Below are 13,499 nucleotides of genomic sequence, written 5' to 3' on the forward strand. Positions count from 1 at the left end.
ATAATTGTTCTAACTACTCTTCAAGAAGTCAATCCTGCTTGTTGTTACAAATCTCACCAACACAACTACCCACTTCAATCTAGAAATTATTACAACTCAATAATAACCTTCAAACAAAAGCCTATTTGACTAGTCCACTTGATCTCCTTGCATGAATGTAGTTCTCTTTTACTCTACTTCGTTGTTGAACCTATTTCTTCAACATATTTGTCTATCATCAAAACTCCTTGAAATTTGAACTTGTATTTTTCATCAATTTCCCCCTTTTTGATGAGACAAATACTGAATCCTCAAATTACGTTGCATCACTTTAGCATACATAATTAAGACAATTGTATAACTTACCGCTCATTTTTCCTCCCTTTTGACATCATTTAAAAACACATTATAGAATAGTTAATTTTAACGAAATGACATGAAGTACAACAATATTGATGTATGGCCTCTAGGGCAACACTATCACAAGCTCATGCTAAGGTCGGATCTGCAGTCTAAGGATATTAGTCATCTCAAATATGAAAGAGATAGTAAAATATTTGGATAAGGGATAGTAAATTATTTGGTTAAGGCGTCCCCCTAAACTATGGTAAAAATCTCAACGGCATAGACTTAACTAGGGTCTTATTACCCTCTCCCCCAAACTATATTAAAACTGAATAAATACTTCATAAATGCCAATGTGGCACATAGAATGTGCACACTCTCTTAGAGTCAAGTGAATATGTCTTTTTTTTTATTTGATCTGTTTACAATTAGTTAGTACAGATGATTATTGACATAAAAACTTATATATATCTAATTGTTTTTTATTTCTTTCTTTGTAAAATATTTATTCTCCTCCTCTTTTTTTTAAAAAAAAAATTATTCTCATTGAAGATATCACAGAAGAAGTTAGTTAAGTGATTAATTAAATATGTTAAGAGTATAATTAGTTAGTTTGTTAATACTATTAGAAAGGTAGTTAGAAGAGACTAGAAGGTAGTTACTGCCAGGTGTATAAATAGAGGTCTAATCCTCATTGTATTTTTACTCTCTCTCGAGATAATCAATATAAGAAATTTTCCAAATCTCTCTAAATTTGAACATGGTATCAGAGCTTTGAGTCAATAATTCTTTGATTCAAACTGTAGATTTGATTTTGGAGAACAGAGCTTTTGTGATTTACAATGGCGATTGAAGGGGATACAATAACGACGACTTCTTCTGTTGTTGCACCAAAAATGATAGAATTGATCGAATCAAAGAGGAATCATCTTTTTTACCTTCATCCATCAGACACCCCTAGATCTATATTAACTATAGTCCAACTTACTGTTTCAGAAAATTATTCGTTGTGGAGTCGATCAATGATGATCAATCTTCGCGTTAAGAGTAAGCTTGGTTTTGTGCTTGGAACGTGCAAGAAGGGTGATTACGCACCTGAATTAGATGAACAATGGGAAAAGTGCAATGCATTCATATTGGAATGGATCATGAATACTGTTTTGAAGGAGTTGCTGAGTGGGATAGTGTATGCTTCAGATGCTGCGACAGTATGGGAAGACTTGAAGGAACGATTCGATAAGGTAGATGGATCGAGGATCTATCAACTTCATAGGGATATCTGCACAATTCATCAAGGTAACCTAACTGTTTCAGCTTATTTTACCAAGTTACGGTTGCTTTGGGATGAATTTGATGCACTTGTGCCCCTTCCTTCATGTAATTGTGATAGATCTAGAGTATATGTAGATCACATACAATATATGCGACTATTTGCTTTCTTAATGGGGTTGAATGAGTTGTATGGGCCTGCAAGAAGCCAAATCTTGATGATGAATCCTTTGCCAAATGTTGGCAAAACATATGGGATGATCATTTCAGATGAGAGTCAGAGAATTACATCAGGAATGCGCACAGGAGGAAGCAATGAAACAAGAAATTGAAGCACTAGAAAGTAATGGTACTTGGAAGGTTATGAGTTTGCCTCCAGGAAAGAAAGCAATAGGGTGTAAGTGGGTGTTCAAAATCAAGTATAAGGCAAATGGAGAGGTTGATAGGTTCAAAGCTAGACTTGTGGCTAAGGGGTACAATCAGACTGAGGAAATTAATTATCATGAGACATTTTCACCAGTTGTAAAAATGGTCACAGTAAGATCTATTATTGCCATTGCAGCTGCTGAAAATTGGCAAATATTTCAGATGGATGTTTTCAATGCCTTCTTGCAAGGAGATTTATTTGAAGAAGTTTATATAGAGTTGCCTAAAAGTTTCACAAGTCAAGGGGAACATATGGTTTGTAGGCAGGCTTATGAAATCATTATATGGTCTTAAACAAGCATCAAGGCAATGGAATGCAAAACTTACAGATGTTATCTTGGCATCAGGGTATACACAAAGTCATTTAGACTATGCTTTATTCACAAAGAGGAAAGGATCAGCACTAGTGATAGTATTAGTGTATGTGGATGACCTGTTGATTACATGAAATGATTCTACATTGATATAAGGGACCAAACAGGTCTTGCATCATCATTTTAAAATCAAAGATTTGGGGGAGTTGAGGTATTTTCTGGGAATTGAGTTTTGTAGATCAGACCAAGGAATCATTATGAACCAGAGGAAATATGCATTGGAGTTGATATCAGATGTTAGACTGTCAGGAAGTAAACCATCATCAACTCCTTTGGAGTGTAACATGAAAATGACAAGTGCTGATTTTAGGCAGGATGCTGAATTATTTACTGATGTGAATAAATATCAGAGATTGATTGGAAAGTTACTGTATCTTACAAATACCAGGCCTGATATTGCTTTCTCTGTTCAGTGTTTAAGTCAATTTATGCAAAAGCCCACAATGTCTCATTGGAATGCAGTATTAAAAGTAGTCAGGTACATCAAAACAATACCAGGTCTGGGCATATTCATGAGTGCTGATAAACAAACACAACTTACTGGATTCTGTGATGCAGATTGGGCTGCATGTCTCAATAGCAGAAGGTCAATGACTGGTTATTTACTGAAGTATGGCAAATCTTTAATAGCGTGGAAGTCCAAGAAGCAGAATACAGTCTCCAAAAGTTCTGCAGAAGCAGAATATAGAAGTCTGGCTGCATTGACAGCTGAGATAGTTTGGGTAACAAATTTATTCAAGGAACTAAAGATGGATGTACAGGAACCAACTATAATACATTGTGACAGCAAAGAAGCTATGCAAATAGCAGCAAATTCTGTGTTTCATGAGAGAACGAAACATATCGAAATTGATTGTCATTTCATACGAGAAAGGATGCAACAAGGCCTAATAAATACAAGTTATATCAACACCAAGGAGCAACAAGCTGATTTGTTGACAAAGGCATTAGGGAGGACTCAACATGATTTTTTGTTGGCCAAGCTAGGAGTATTGAATGTTTTCAATACATCCAACTTGAGGGGGAATATTGAAGATATCATAGAAGAAGTTAGTTAAGTGATTAATTAAATATGATAAAAGTATAATTAGTTAGTTTGTTAATACTATTAGAAAGGTAGTTAGAAGAGACTAGAAGGTAGTTACTGCCAGGTGTATAAATAGAGGTCTAATCCTCATTGTATTCTCTCTCGCTCTCTCGATAATCAATACAAGAAATTTCCCAAATCTCTCTAAATTTGAACACTATTCCTGCCAAATCGATATGAATATCGTAAGAAACATCAATATGACATTTAATTATGTCAAGCAAAAGTTGTTCTCATCTAGTAATCATATTAGTTGTAGCAACAACATACATCTAGGCTCCTAAATTGGCACTCCTTCATTCCTTCAACTCCTTCTCCGCACAGTGCAATGTGGCAGCGAGCACATTTTGTTTATTATTTCAATATAAATTATTTCTAGCTTCCCACCAACTCCACAAAAACATGACTGCTTTTTTCATTTTTATTTTTGTATTACTCTTTGCTCTTTAAACCACGCCACAAAATCTTTACTATACTGTATATTTGAGATTAAAATGTAAAAATCGATTGCTATATATAGTTTGTGTAGATACTAATATATATAATTGTGCTAATTTAATCATATATATGAAAAGATTAAATGGAAGTAAAAGCTATATCAATGCCTAAGTGCGTTGAATTTTAAATACGGGTGGGTGACGATGCTTTTCTTCGGTGGATGGCTGCCATACTATCAAACAAACACAAAATGCTATCATTGTTCCTTGTTTTTATATTAAAAATAGAATACCCCCCCCCCCCCCCACATAACTTAAAATTTAGATTTCATTTAAAAGTAAATTCATTTAACAAGTATATAGTCATTAATAAATTTAAAATAACAAGTAATCTGTTATGATATGTTAATTGCATCAATTATATAAAACAAATTATTACACTTTCAGGTCAAGGAGAAAAATACAAGCACACGTGTCTTATCACGTGCTTCCAAGCTAATATGTGCATTACTTTTTTGATTTCTTGTAAATTATGGTTTATAAAACCGAAATATCCTAATTTACCTAGCAGGCTAGTACTATTGACATTTCGAGAGATAATTAAAAAAAAAAAGTGTGAATGAAATTTTGGGAAAAGGATCATATAATTTGTCATTGAAATTTGAGAAAAGGCTTATTTGTGTCATCCGTTAAAAGTTTGGCTTATTTATGTCATTTTCGTTTGAGAAAAGATTCATCCATGCCATTATTTGTTAATAGAAAACAGTTCCGATGCCGCTAATTAATGACGTGGCCGAAGCATAATTGACCATGTGTAAAAAATAATTTTACAAAATCAGAACTATTTTCCGTTAAAAAATAATGGCATGGATGAGCCTTTTCTCAAAGGAAAATAACATATATGAGTCAAACTTTTAATGGATGACATAAACTAGCCTTTTCTCAATGTTAAATAGCATATTTGAGTTTTTTATATAACTTTTAAATATTTTAAATTATTAATTATTATAATTTACAATACTTCTTACAATACAATTTTCAAATAAAATTTACAATTTTTATATCTAAATTCACGATAAACTTTAAAAGTTTGACTCTTGAAATTCTTGTGATGACATATAAATTTAGACGGATGGAGTATATACATAATAAATTGTATTAATAATTTGTAATCATAACGTAAGCATGTCTTTTAGTATGAAGGAATTCCACCTATGAAGATTCTAATTGAACTTACCTATAAATAATCTACACATCTAACTTAATATTTCTCACTACACTCTCAAATTCTCTCTAATAATATTCTTCACATCCATGGCTTTTGCTTCTTCAACAACGAAAATTTACTGTAATAAGATCCTTGCTGACATGTTTGATCATGGCAAACATGAATCTTATTTTGGATCAAAGTTGAAAAACAATGAAAAAAACAAGAAAAAATTGGACTTGAAATTAGTTGCAAAGGTTGCTAGTCAATTGCCCGTAATAGTTCCACCACCAGATCAAGAGGTGATTAATAAGGAGAAGAAGCTCGCAGCATGGACTAGCGTACGCCAAGAAAGATGGGAAGGAGAACTCGTCGTTGAAGGCGAGTTACCATTGTGGCTGGTATGTTATTGTTAGTGTATATAAGTTAAATATGAACGTGTTTAGTGTTTAATTTTTGGAATCACTTGTTATAATTTTTTTCACCAAAAGTATTGAGATCAAAGATGCATGTGTACCTAAGACATTTTTCTCTGATTAAATTTACATATTGAAAACAAAGGTTTCTGAACTTAATTATTCTGCTATTTAGTACACTACAATAGAAACAAAGATTTTCCTCACTAGCTAATCACTCGGGAGATTCATGTTATAAAATATAATTTTCTGATTCATTTTTCATCGAATTAGCTTACTGAAAAAATGTAGAGTAGAAGACAAACTCTCACTAAAATAGTTGGAAACTTTCTAATTTTTCTACATGAAAACATTACTGTTTATTTTTTCTTATCAATTCAATCAGAAAAATCGATGAAAATAGTCACTGAACATTCTTCAATAAGAAAATAATGTTTTCTTTAATAGTGGTATGAACACTCGTCAAGAAACTAATTAATAAGAGTAATAATATTCTTAGCAATCTTGTGATGATCTCACGTTCAACAAAGGATATTCTCTTCTTTCAAGATGATAAAGAATGTTATAGTATTAAAACGACAAGAATATTTAAGATCTGAGAAGATAAAAAATAATCAATCTCTTTCCTTTATATATATAAAATATTTTTCGGAAAAATAAAATATTCCTTTATCTTTTGTCTTAATTAATAGGACGTACATCAGATGAACCTCATTCCACATCGATGCATGTCACATTCATTCCAAGTCCAAATCTCAGCACGTAAAATTATTTTATTTACTCTATAAACAAACAAATAAATAGTTCATTATTTTCTTGTCTATGTAGAATGGCACGTACCTAAGAAATGGTCCAGGACAATGGCACATAGGTGACTACAATTTTCGTCACCTTTTCGATGGCTACGCTACCTTAGTCCGTCTTCATTTCGAAAACGGACGATTAATAATGGGTCATAGACAAATCGAATCGGACGCATATAAAGCAGCCAAAAGCAGTAACAAAATATGTTACCGAGAATTTTCAGAAGTACCTAAGCCAGACAATTTCTTATCCTACATAGGTGACATGGCCAAATTACTCTCCGGGGCATCCCTAACCGATAATGCCAACACTGGAGTCGTTAAACTCGGAGATGGACGAGTAGTCTGCTTAACTGAGACAATAAAAGGTTCAATTGTAATTGATCCGAATACACTTGATACAATTGGGAAATTTGAATATAGTGACTCGTTAGGCGGATTAATTCATTCAGCTCATCCAGTTGTTACAGATAGTGAGTTTATAACGTTGATTCCGGATTTAATTAACCCGGGATATTTGGTGGTGAGAATGGAGGCAGGGACAAATGAGAGGAAGTATATAGGAAGAGTGAGTTGTAGAGGAGGACCAGCACCAGGATGGGTTCATTCCTTTCCTGTTACAGAAAATTATGTTATTGTGCCTGAGATGTCACTAAGGTATTGTGCACAAAATTTGTTGAAGGCTGAGCCAACACCACTCTATAAGTTTGAGTGGCATCCTGATTCTAAAGCATTTGTGCATGTTATGTGTAAAGCCAGTGGCAACATTGTAAGTCATTTCTTTCTCATCACTATGATCAAGTGATCTAAAAATTACCTGACTATTCTCTTCTTTATTGTTTTCAGTGTCGTTTCTTCACTATTGTTGTATTTATCTATTTACATACTTGATTTTTGATATGTTTTATTTGAAATGAGTGTCTATTGGGAAACCACCTCTCTACCTTCTCAAGATAAGGGTAAGGTTACGTACACACTAATGGCGTAGGAAGGGTGGTCAATTATTAAACACCTTTTTGTTCAAAAATTAAACTGTCTATTGAAAATTATAGGAGGAAGTATATAGGACAAAAATGATTTTATATGTTAAATCTTTAACGAAATTTCTGAGTTTGCCAGTGATACATGCCACCCTCTTGTAGGATTAAACTGGGGCATGTTGTTATTATTGGGTAATCAAAAATTAATTTAAAGAACGCTAGCTACAAAAGAATTACTACATGTTATTAGTACTCTAATTAATTGTAATATGTAATTTTTCTCTTTATGATATATAGTAATCTAATTCTGAGATCCTATAGTTTGATTTTCTTTTATTAATTTAAAATTGAAAAGGTTGCGAGTGTAGAAGTGCCATTATATGTGACATTCCACTTCATCAATGGATACGAGGAAAAAGACGAAGATGGGAGAGTTACTGCTGTTATTGCAGATTGCTGTGAGCATAGCGCCGACACCACCATCCTTGACAAGCTCCGCCTTGAGAATCTTCGCTCCTTCAACGGCAAGGATGTCTTGCCCGATGCAAGGTACAGTATTACATCACTTCAAAAATAACCTAATATTTTTTATCTTCACACAACTATATATATCCTACAAATTTAGACATTAATAATGGTGTTTGGTGATAGGGTTGGAAGATTCAGAATACCATTAGATGGAAGTCCATATGGAGAATTAGAAGCAGCATTGGACCCAAATGAACATGGAAAAGGCATGGATATGTGCAGTATTAATCCTGCTTATTTAGGCAAGAAATACAGATATGCTTATGCTTGTGGTGCTAAGAGGCCTTGTAATTTCCCCAACACCCTCACCAAGGTCAGCTTCTTCTTTTTTTTCCTACAATTGTTATTGCTTCATGATCAAATAATTATAACTGACAATATTTTGCAGATTGATTTGTTTGATAAAAAGGCAAAGAATTGGTATGATGAAGGTGCTGTGCCTTCTGAACCATTCTTTGTGGCTCGACCCGGTGCAACCGAGGAAGATGATGGTAATTAATTTACCAATGTTATTTGGCCCTGTTCTGACGCATCTCTAGTGAATGATAATGCAAGAAAAATAATAAAACAAAGAACAAGTAATTGGAGCAACATCTTAACAAGGTGTAACATTTTTTAACTATATATGCAGGTGTTGTAATCTCAATGATCAGTGACAAGAATGGAGAAGGATATGCTCTAATACTGGATGGATCAACATTTGAAGAAATTGCAAGAGCAAATTTTCCTTATGGTCTCCCCTATGGGCTACATGGTTGTTGGGTTCCAAAGATATAGTATCACCCCACATCCACGACAGTGTTATATCATAGCCTAATACAATTTACTAGTCATAATAAGATGATAGTACTAATATTGAAATAGCTAATATTGTAGTATTTTGTGCATATTTGCTCTCAGTAATAGAATGTGTGTACCCATATTAATAGTAAGTATATATATATGAATGAATGCATATGCTCTAAAATGAGTATTCATAAGTAATTGACATGAGAGATCTTTGTTAAAACATGAATGTTCCTTAGTAGTCAATGAAATTAGTGTCAAGACGAGGGTTGAAAGAGAAAAAACATTAGGTGATTTCTTCTCATATACCCAAATCTCAGTAGACAAAATGTCCTGATAACTGAAAAGGTGAAAGATACAGTCGAGGTGCACCTAAGTTGACCTTGACGTCACCTTTATACAAAAAAAAATTGCCTTCTGGAATTGAGGAGTTGCAATCACTTATGGTATTGTATCAGATTGAAGTATTCAAACAATCATTATCCACTAAGCCAGCATCAGTTCGAGTTGTTCTCCCGATTGAAGTAATAGGAACTGACATGTTAATGCACTAAACCAGATGCTTCAAAACTTGCATTTCTAATACACATATGAGATCAACAAGAAACCCCATCTCTAGAAACAAGTTCCCAAAAGGAGATTCAGTAACATATTACATACTTGTGCGGCAGAAATTGGAAATAGGGATACTAACTTTAACTATAACATAGAAACATTAGTCTTTCTGACAAGTCCATGTGAAGAAACAAGAACTTCGGTAGATTCAATTGATCAAGTCAAACATATACAATTAACTCTGCAACTTAGCTCTTAGCCTCTCACTTTACTAACTCAAGCTAAAGACGTTACAATGAGATTCATCATGCTAGCTGTTAAAGAGAAACAACAGAATTTTATTGCCAATATAACTTACAACTTCAGATTGTATTTTTAAAGCACATTCATTTTACAAACAAAAGGGAGGCAATATTATTGGGTTACCAATGCATCTAAAGATTCCATCTATCAGTTGAAAGATCAAACCCTATGATAAAATTGGGCCAAACAGCAATGTGTTCCTAAGATGAGACGATCTGTAGATTCTTTGTAGAAATAAAACAGCTAGATGACGCCGTATATGATTGACTACAGGACTCTAATGAGCTGAATGCCGTTATCATTCTTCAATAGCCTCAACAACCAGCTGTTAGGTGTTCATGCCACTGTTAAGTGGAATAATAACCTAATACTTTTGATCTGTATACACAGCATCAACATCATCAAGTTCAAGTAATTTGGACATTAGTTCTTTGTTCAACTCCATAGCCTCATCATCTACCTGCAGCCCAAAACCAAAGTACTAACTACAACAAACATAAATATGTGTACTAATAATTGGAAAGATCAAATTCAGCTATTAACATAAACTGATAGTTAAAGCATTTGAACTGCGCTAATTTAAACTGAAAAAAACAAGTTGTGGATAAAAGGTCCATGTAGTAATAAACCTAGAAAGAAGCTAAAGTAGATGACCTTCAAAAGTTTGTAAGACAGCAGAGAAAAGAATGAACTACTCTATTTATAGCTGATCAATCGCTTGCACATACGTCCATCAGTCTCAAATGATGAAAACCAGCCAACCCAAGCCAAATACTTCATGGGCTCAGGTTGGTTTGACTAAAATCACTCTAGACTTGAGGTATGCTTGAGCTCAACCAATACTGATAAGGGAACTACTAATCTTCTACCTTAATCCTCGACTTCCATATCCTTCTATAGTCCTATGTAGAATTATGTCCTCAGTAAGCTGCAGGTGTGCCTTATCTTGTCTTATCCCCATGGGGATTTCTCGATTATGAAAAATTGATCGTTTGAGTTATATGACTTGCTCCACATAGGCTTTAATGTTCTCTTTGTTTTGCTTTTTTTTCTTCTCTTGCTCGAGTTCGTAACATCTATTTTTCTAGTAATATGTTTTTTTATCTTGTTTTATTTGCTTCTGCTTCTTTTTCTTGTGCGTGGAATATGATTCCATTTGCGGTAATGTGGGTTGTTTGGAGAGAAAGAAATAGGAGAGCTTTTGAAGGTGTAGAGTCGAGTTTCTCTCAATTGAGGAGTAGTCTCTATTCCCTATTTTTTTTTTTTTGGTACACAGAAAGTTCCTTGTTGTATAGACGACTGGGTGGAGCTTGTAGAGAATCATATATTTTTGTAATTCTCCACTTTTTGCTATATCTCTTGTATATGGCTGTCGTGGCCATGTTTATTATCAAAAATACATTTACTTGATAAGAAAAAAAAGCAAATTTGAGACCTTCAATTTTTGGAGCTAAAACAATTGCTTTAGTTGTTCTACCCCTGATTCGTCCTTGTTGAATATTATAATCAAATCATGTCAAAACAACTGGACTAAAACTTCTTTTCTTGTATAAGAACAAATTGATCTTGGATGTTGAAGTTTGAATGTTCACTACTAAATCTATGAGATTCTAGATATTCTTATGTTTTGCAATAAAGATTAGCCTTTTGAAGATTTGAGTTATCAGAAACACAACGCTACATGGTATGAAAAAGCTCATAACCACATCAATTAGTGGACCATGCTATGATTATATTTACATTACAAAAGGTCAACGATTCACACATCAATTATTAGATTTCTTTTCTAATTTCATGGTTAAAACATATTATCTTATCAAAAGATTAAACAAGTGCTGTCAAATTAGAAGAATAAAATTTTGATATGCTGTACTCACAAACCTCAATTGGAGTAGTAGGAAGTAGCTCAGATCCGTTGTCAGGTTTAAATTTTATTCCTTCCTCTTGTAGTTTTGATAATATTACTGGATAGTTCTCCGCAGAAGACACGACTTTGTAAACCCTACTAAAGTAAACCAAATAAAAAGGAAAATAGTCAGATGTGCTCATATTAGTTCATCCAGCATGACATTAGTTCATCAGCAGACAGGAGAAGGTTGTTTTAGTGGTAAGACTCCTCCACTTCCAACGAAGAGGTTGGAAGTTTGAGTCACCCATGGGGGAATGGAAAAACCACTATTGGCCCGTGGGAAGAGAAGGTTTTGGGGTGAGGTTTAGCAGATGAAAAGAATTCATCAGCAACCATGAAATTGCAATTGAAATAACGTGGGTGTGCCAAAATCAAGGCTGCAGTAGACTTGGCAATAGCAGTAACGGGTTGTTGGAGTTTATTTTCAGCACTGAAAGAGAATCAACTTATGAAGAACACCCAGAGAGGTTTCTTTGACTACGTGTATATGCCTGAAAGAACCATAAAAGTAAACTCTGGGTCCAATTGCAAGAAACGAGGGAGCAGTATCCAACCAGAGAAACATACTCACTGCAGGATGAAGCAAATAAGAAGATAATCTTTGCCAATGGAATATTCTTCCTAAACTAACAGACTTTATTTATATGCAACCAAAACAGCTAGCATACGAACCTCTCAGATGAATCTGCTTCTGTATCATATTCATCCATTGAAGGTTCAATGATATCTTCAGCACCAGCATCTAAAGCAATTGTTAAGAGCTGGTCCCGGTCAACATCAGTGACTTTAACATTAGCAACACGAGCACGTTGGAATTTGAACATAATGGATCCTGGATCTGCCATCTTCCCACCATTGTCCTTCACCACCTCTCGAACTGCTGCCACTGACCTGTTTACTTTATCTGTTAAGACCTCAATGATGATACCAACTCCACCATAACCATATACCTGAGTATAGAACAGGAGTTCATAGTTCACTGAATTGCAATAGTCAAGAGAGTTACCAAAAAGGTTAATGTGTAAAAATCGTTGCTTATTAGGTAACAAATGCATGTAAGTCTAAATGTTCAATACCTCATAGATCTTCTCGATAAAAGCTTCCTGTCCCTTTTCTGAAGCTCTCTTAACATTGCGGTCAACAATGTCTTTGGGTATATCAAGTTCCTTAACTTTCTCGATCAGAGCAGCGAGAGCCGTATTAGATATTGGACTGGGACCACCTTTCTTAACCCTGGTCATTCAGGAAACAGTACTCATTCAGAAATGCAAGGTAAGGTTGAGTACAATAGGCCCTTGTGGTTGGGCCCTTCTCGAGACCCTACGCATAGCACGAGCTTTAGTGCACCAAACTGCCACCTTTTTTTTTTATATCATAACAATCACAAAAATAGACGTCTGGAAAAGGGTTCTAGCTGGCAACAAGATAACGCTCAAAAGTTCCAATGGAACGTTAAGACCTCAAATAGAAGAGAAAAATTCCATTCATTTCGATATTGATTTAGACGAATGACTATTTTTCATTTCCATAACTTACGCAGAAACAATTTCCTTCCCGATTTTTGAGTACAGCTTTGCCTTCTTAAGATCCTGAGCAGTCTGCATAAAAGAAACATTGACTTAAACAATATCCAAAGTGCTAGAACTGTGCTAACTCCTGTTGCTGGACAATCATTGAATATAATGATACGATATACATTGTTGATCACCGTAATACATCAGTATTAGCTACTTAGTCCTTTTTGAATTAAATTAATCGAGAAACACGACCACAATAATCACATACATTAAGAACACCTATAATATTGTGAAATACACGAAAAGAAGGTGTGCACCTTTATCTGCCATAGCAACGCACAATTAAAGACAAACTAGGCTGAGTCTTCCTCACCTTTGGCTTATGACGGCTGATACCTTATGGTAAAAAGTCTTAGCTTAACCCAAAAGAGGGGACCTAGCCTCATATTTATAGGGTTAAAAGCCTTAACCTAGTGTGCCTCCCCATTACAGGCTCACTAGTCTCCAACAGACCTACACTCTTTCCAGTCCACACCTATTACGTGAAATGATACAGGTTCTTGGCATTAGAGAATGTT

General features: G+C 34.4%; 2 protein-coding genes across 3 annotated transcripts; one reads left to right on the plus strand and one right to left on the minus strand.

The window, feature by feature from the left end:
• Positions 1 to 5,121: 5,121 nt before the first annotated feature.
• On the plus strand, positions 5,122 to 8,738 carry LOC125867805 (carotenoid cleavage dioxygenase 8 homolog B, chloroplastic). Of its 2 annotated transcripts, XM_049548383.1 has the most exons (6): positions 5,122 to 5,525; positions 6,369 to 7,112; positions 7,679 to 7,872; positions 7,975 to 8,164; positions 8,240 to 8,342; positions 8,483 to 8,738. In XM_049548383.1, exons 1-6 carry the CDS (start codon positions 5,232 to 5,234, stop codon positions 8,626 to 8,628), a joined length of 1,671 nt encoding a protein of 556 aa, XP_049404340.1. In that variant the 5' UTR covers positions 5,122 to 5,231; the 3' UTR covers positions 8,629 to 8,738. The 2 variants fall into 2 exon arrangements, with proteins under 2 accessions (XP_049404340.1, XP_049404339.1); XM_049548382.1 differs by having other exon boundaries at positions 7,975 to 8,342.
• A 771-nt stretch (positions 8,739 to 9,509) lies between these two features.
• On the minus strand, positions 9,510 to 13,102 carry LOC125869005 (probable transcriptional regulatory protein At2g25830). The gene is made up of 6 exons (XM_049549560.1): positions 13,094 to 13,102; positions 12,941 to 13,002; positions 12,481 to 12,637; positions 12,077 to 12,354; positions 11,377 to 11,497; positions 9,510 to 9,955 (listed from the first exon to the last, which is right to left on the minus strand). The coding sequence occupies exons 1-6, from the start codon at positions 13,100 to 13,102 to the stop codon at positions 9,860 to 9,862; spliced, it is 723 nt and encodes a 240-aa protein (XP_049405517.1). The 3' UTR covers positions 9,510 to 9,859.
• Positions 13,103 to 13,499: the final 397 nt, after the last annotated feature.

The sequence above is a fragment of the Solanum stenotomum genome, chromosome 6 (genome assembly GCF_019186545.1).
Source record: "Solanum stenotomum isolate F172 chromosome 6, ASM1918654v1, whole genome shotgun sequence".
NCBI classification, from domain to species: Eukaryota; Viridiplantae; Streptophyta; class Magnoliopsida; order Solanales; family Solanaceae; genus Solanum; species Solanum stenotomum.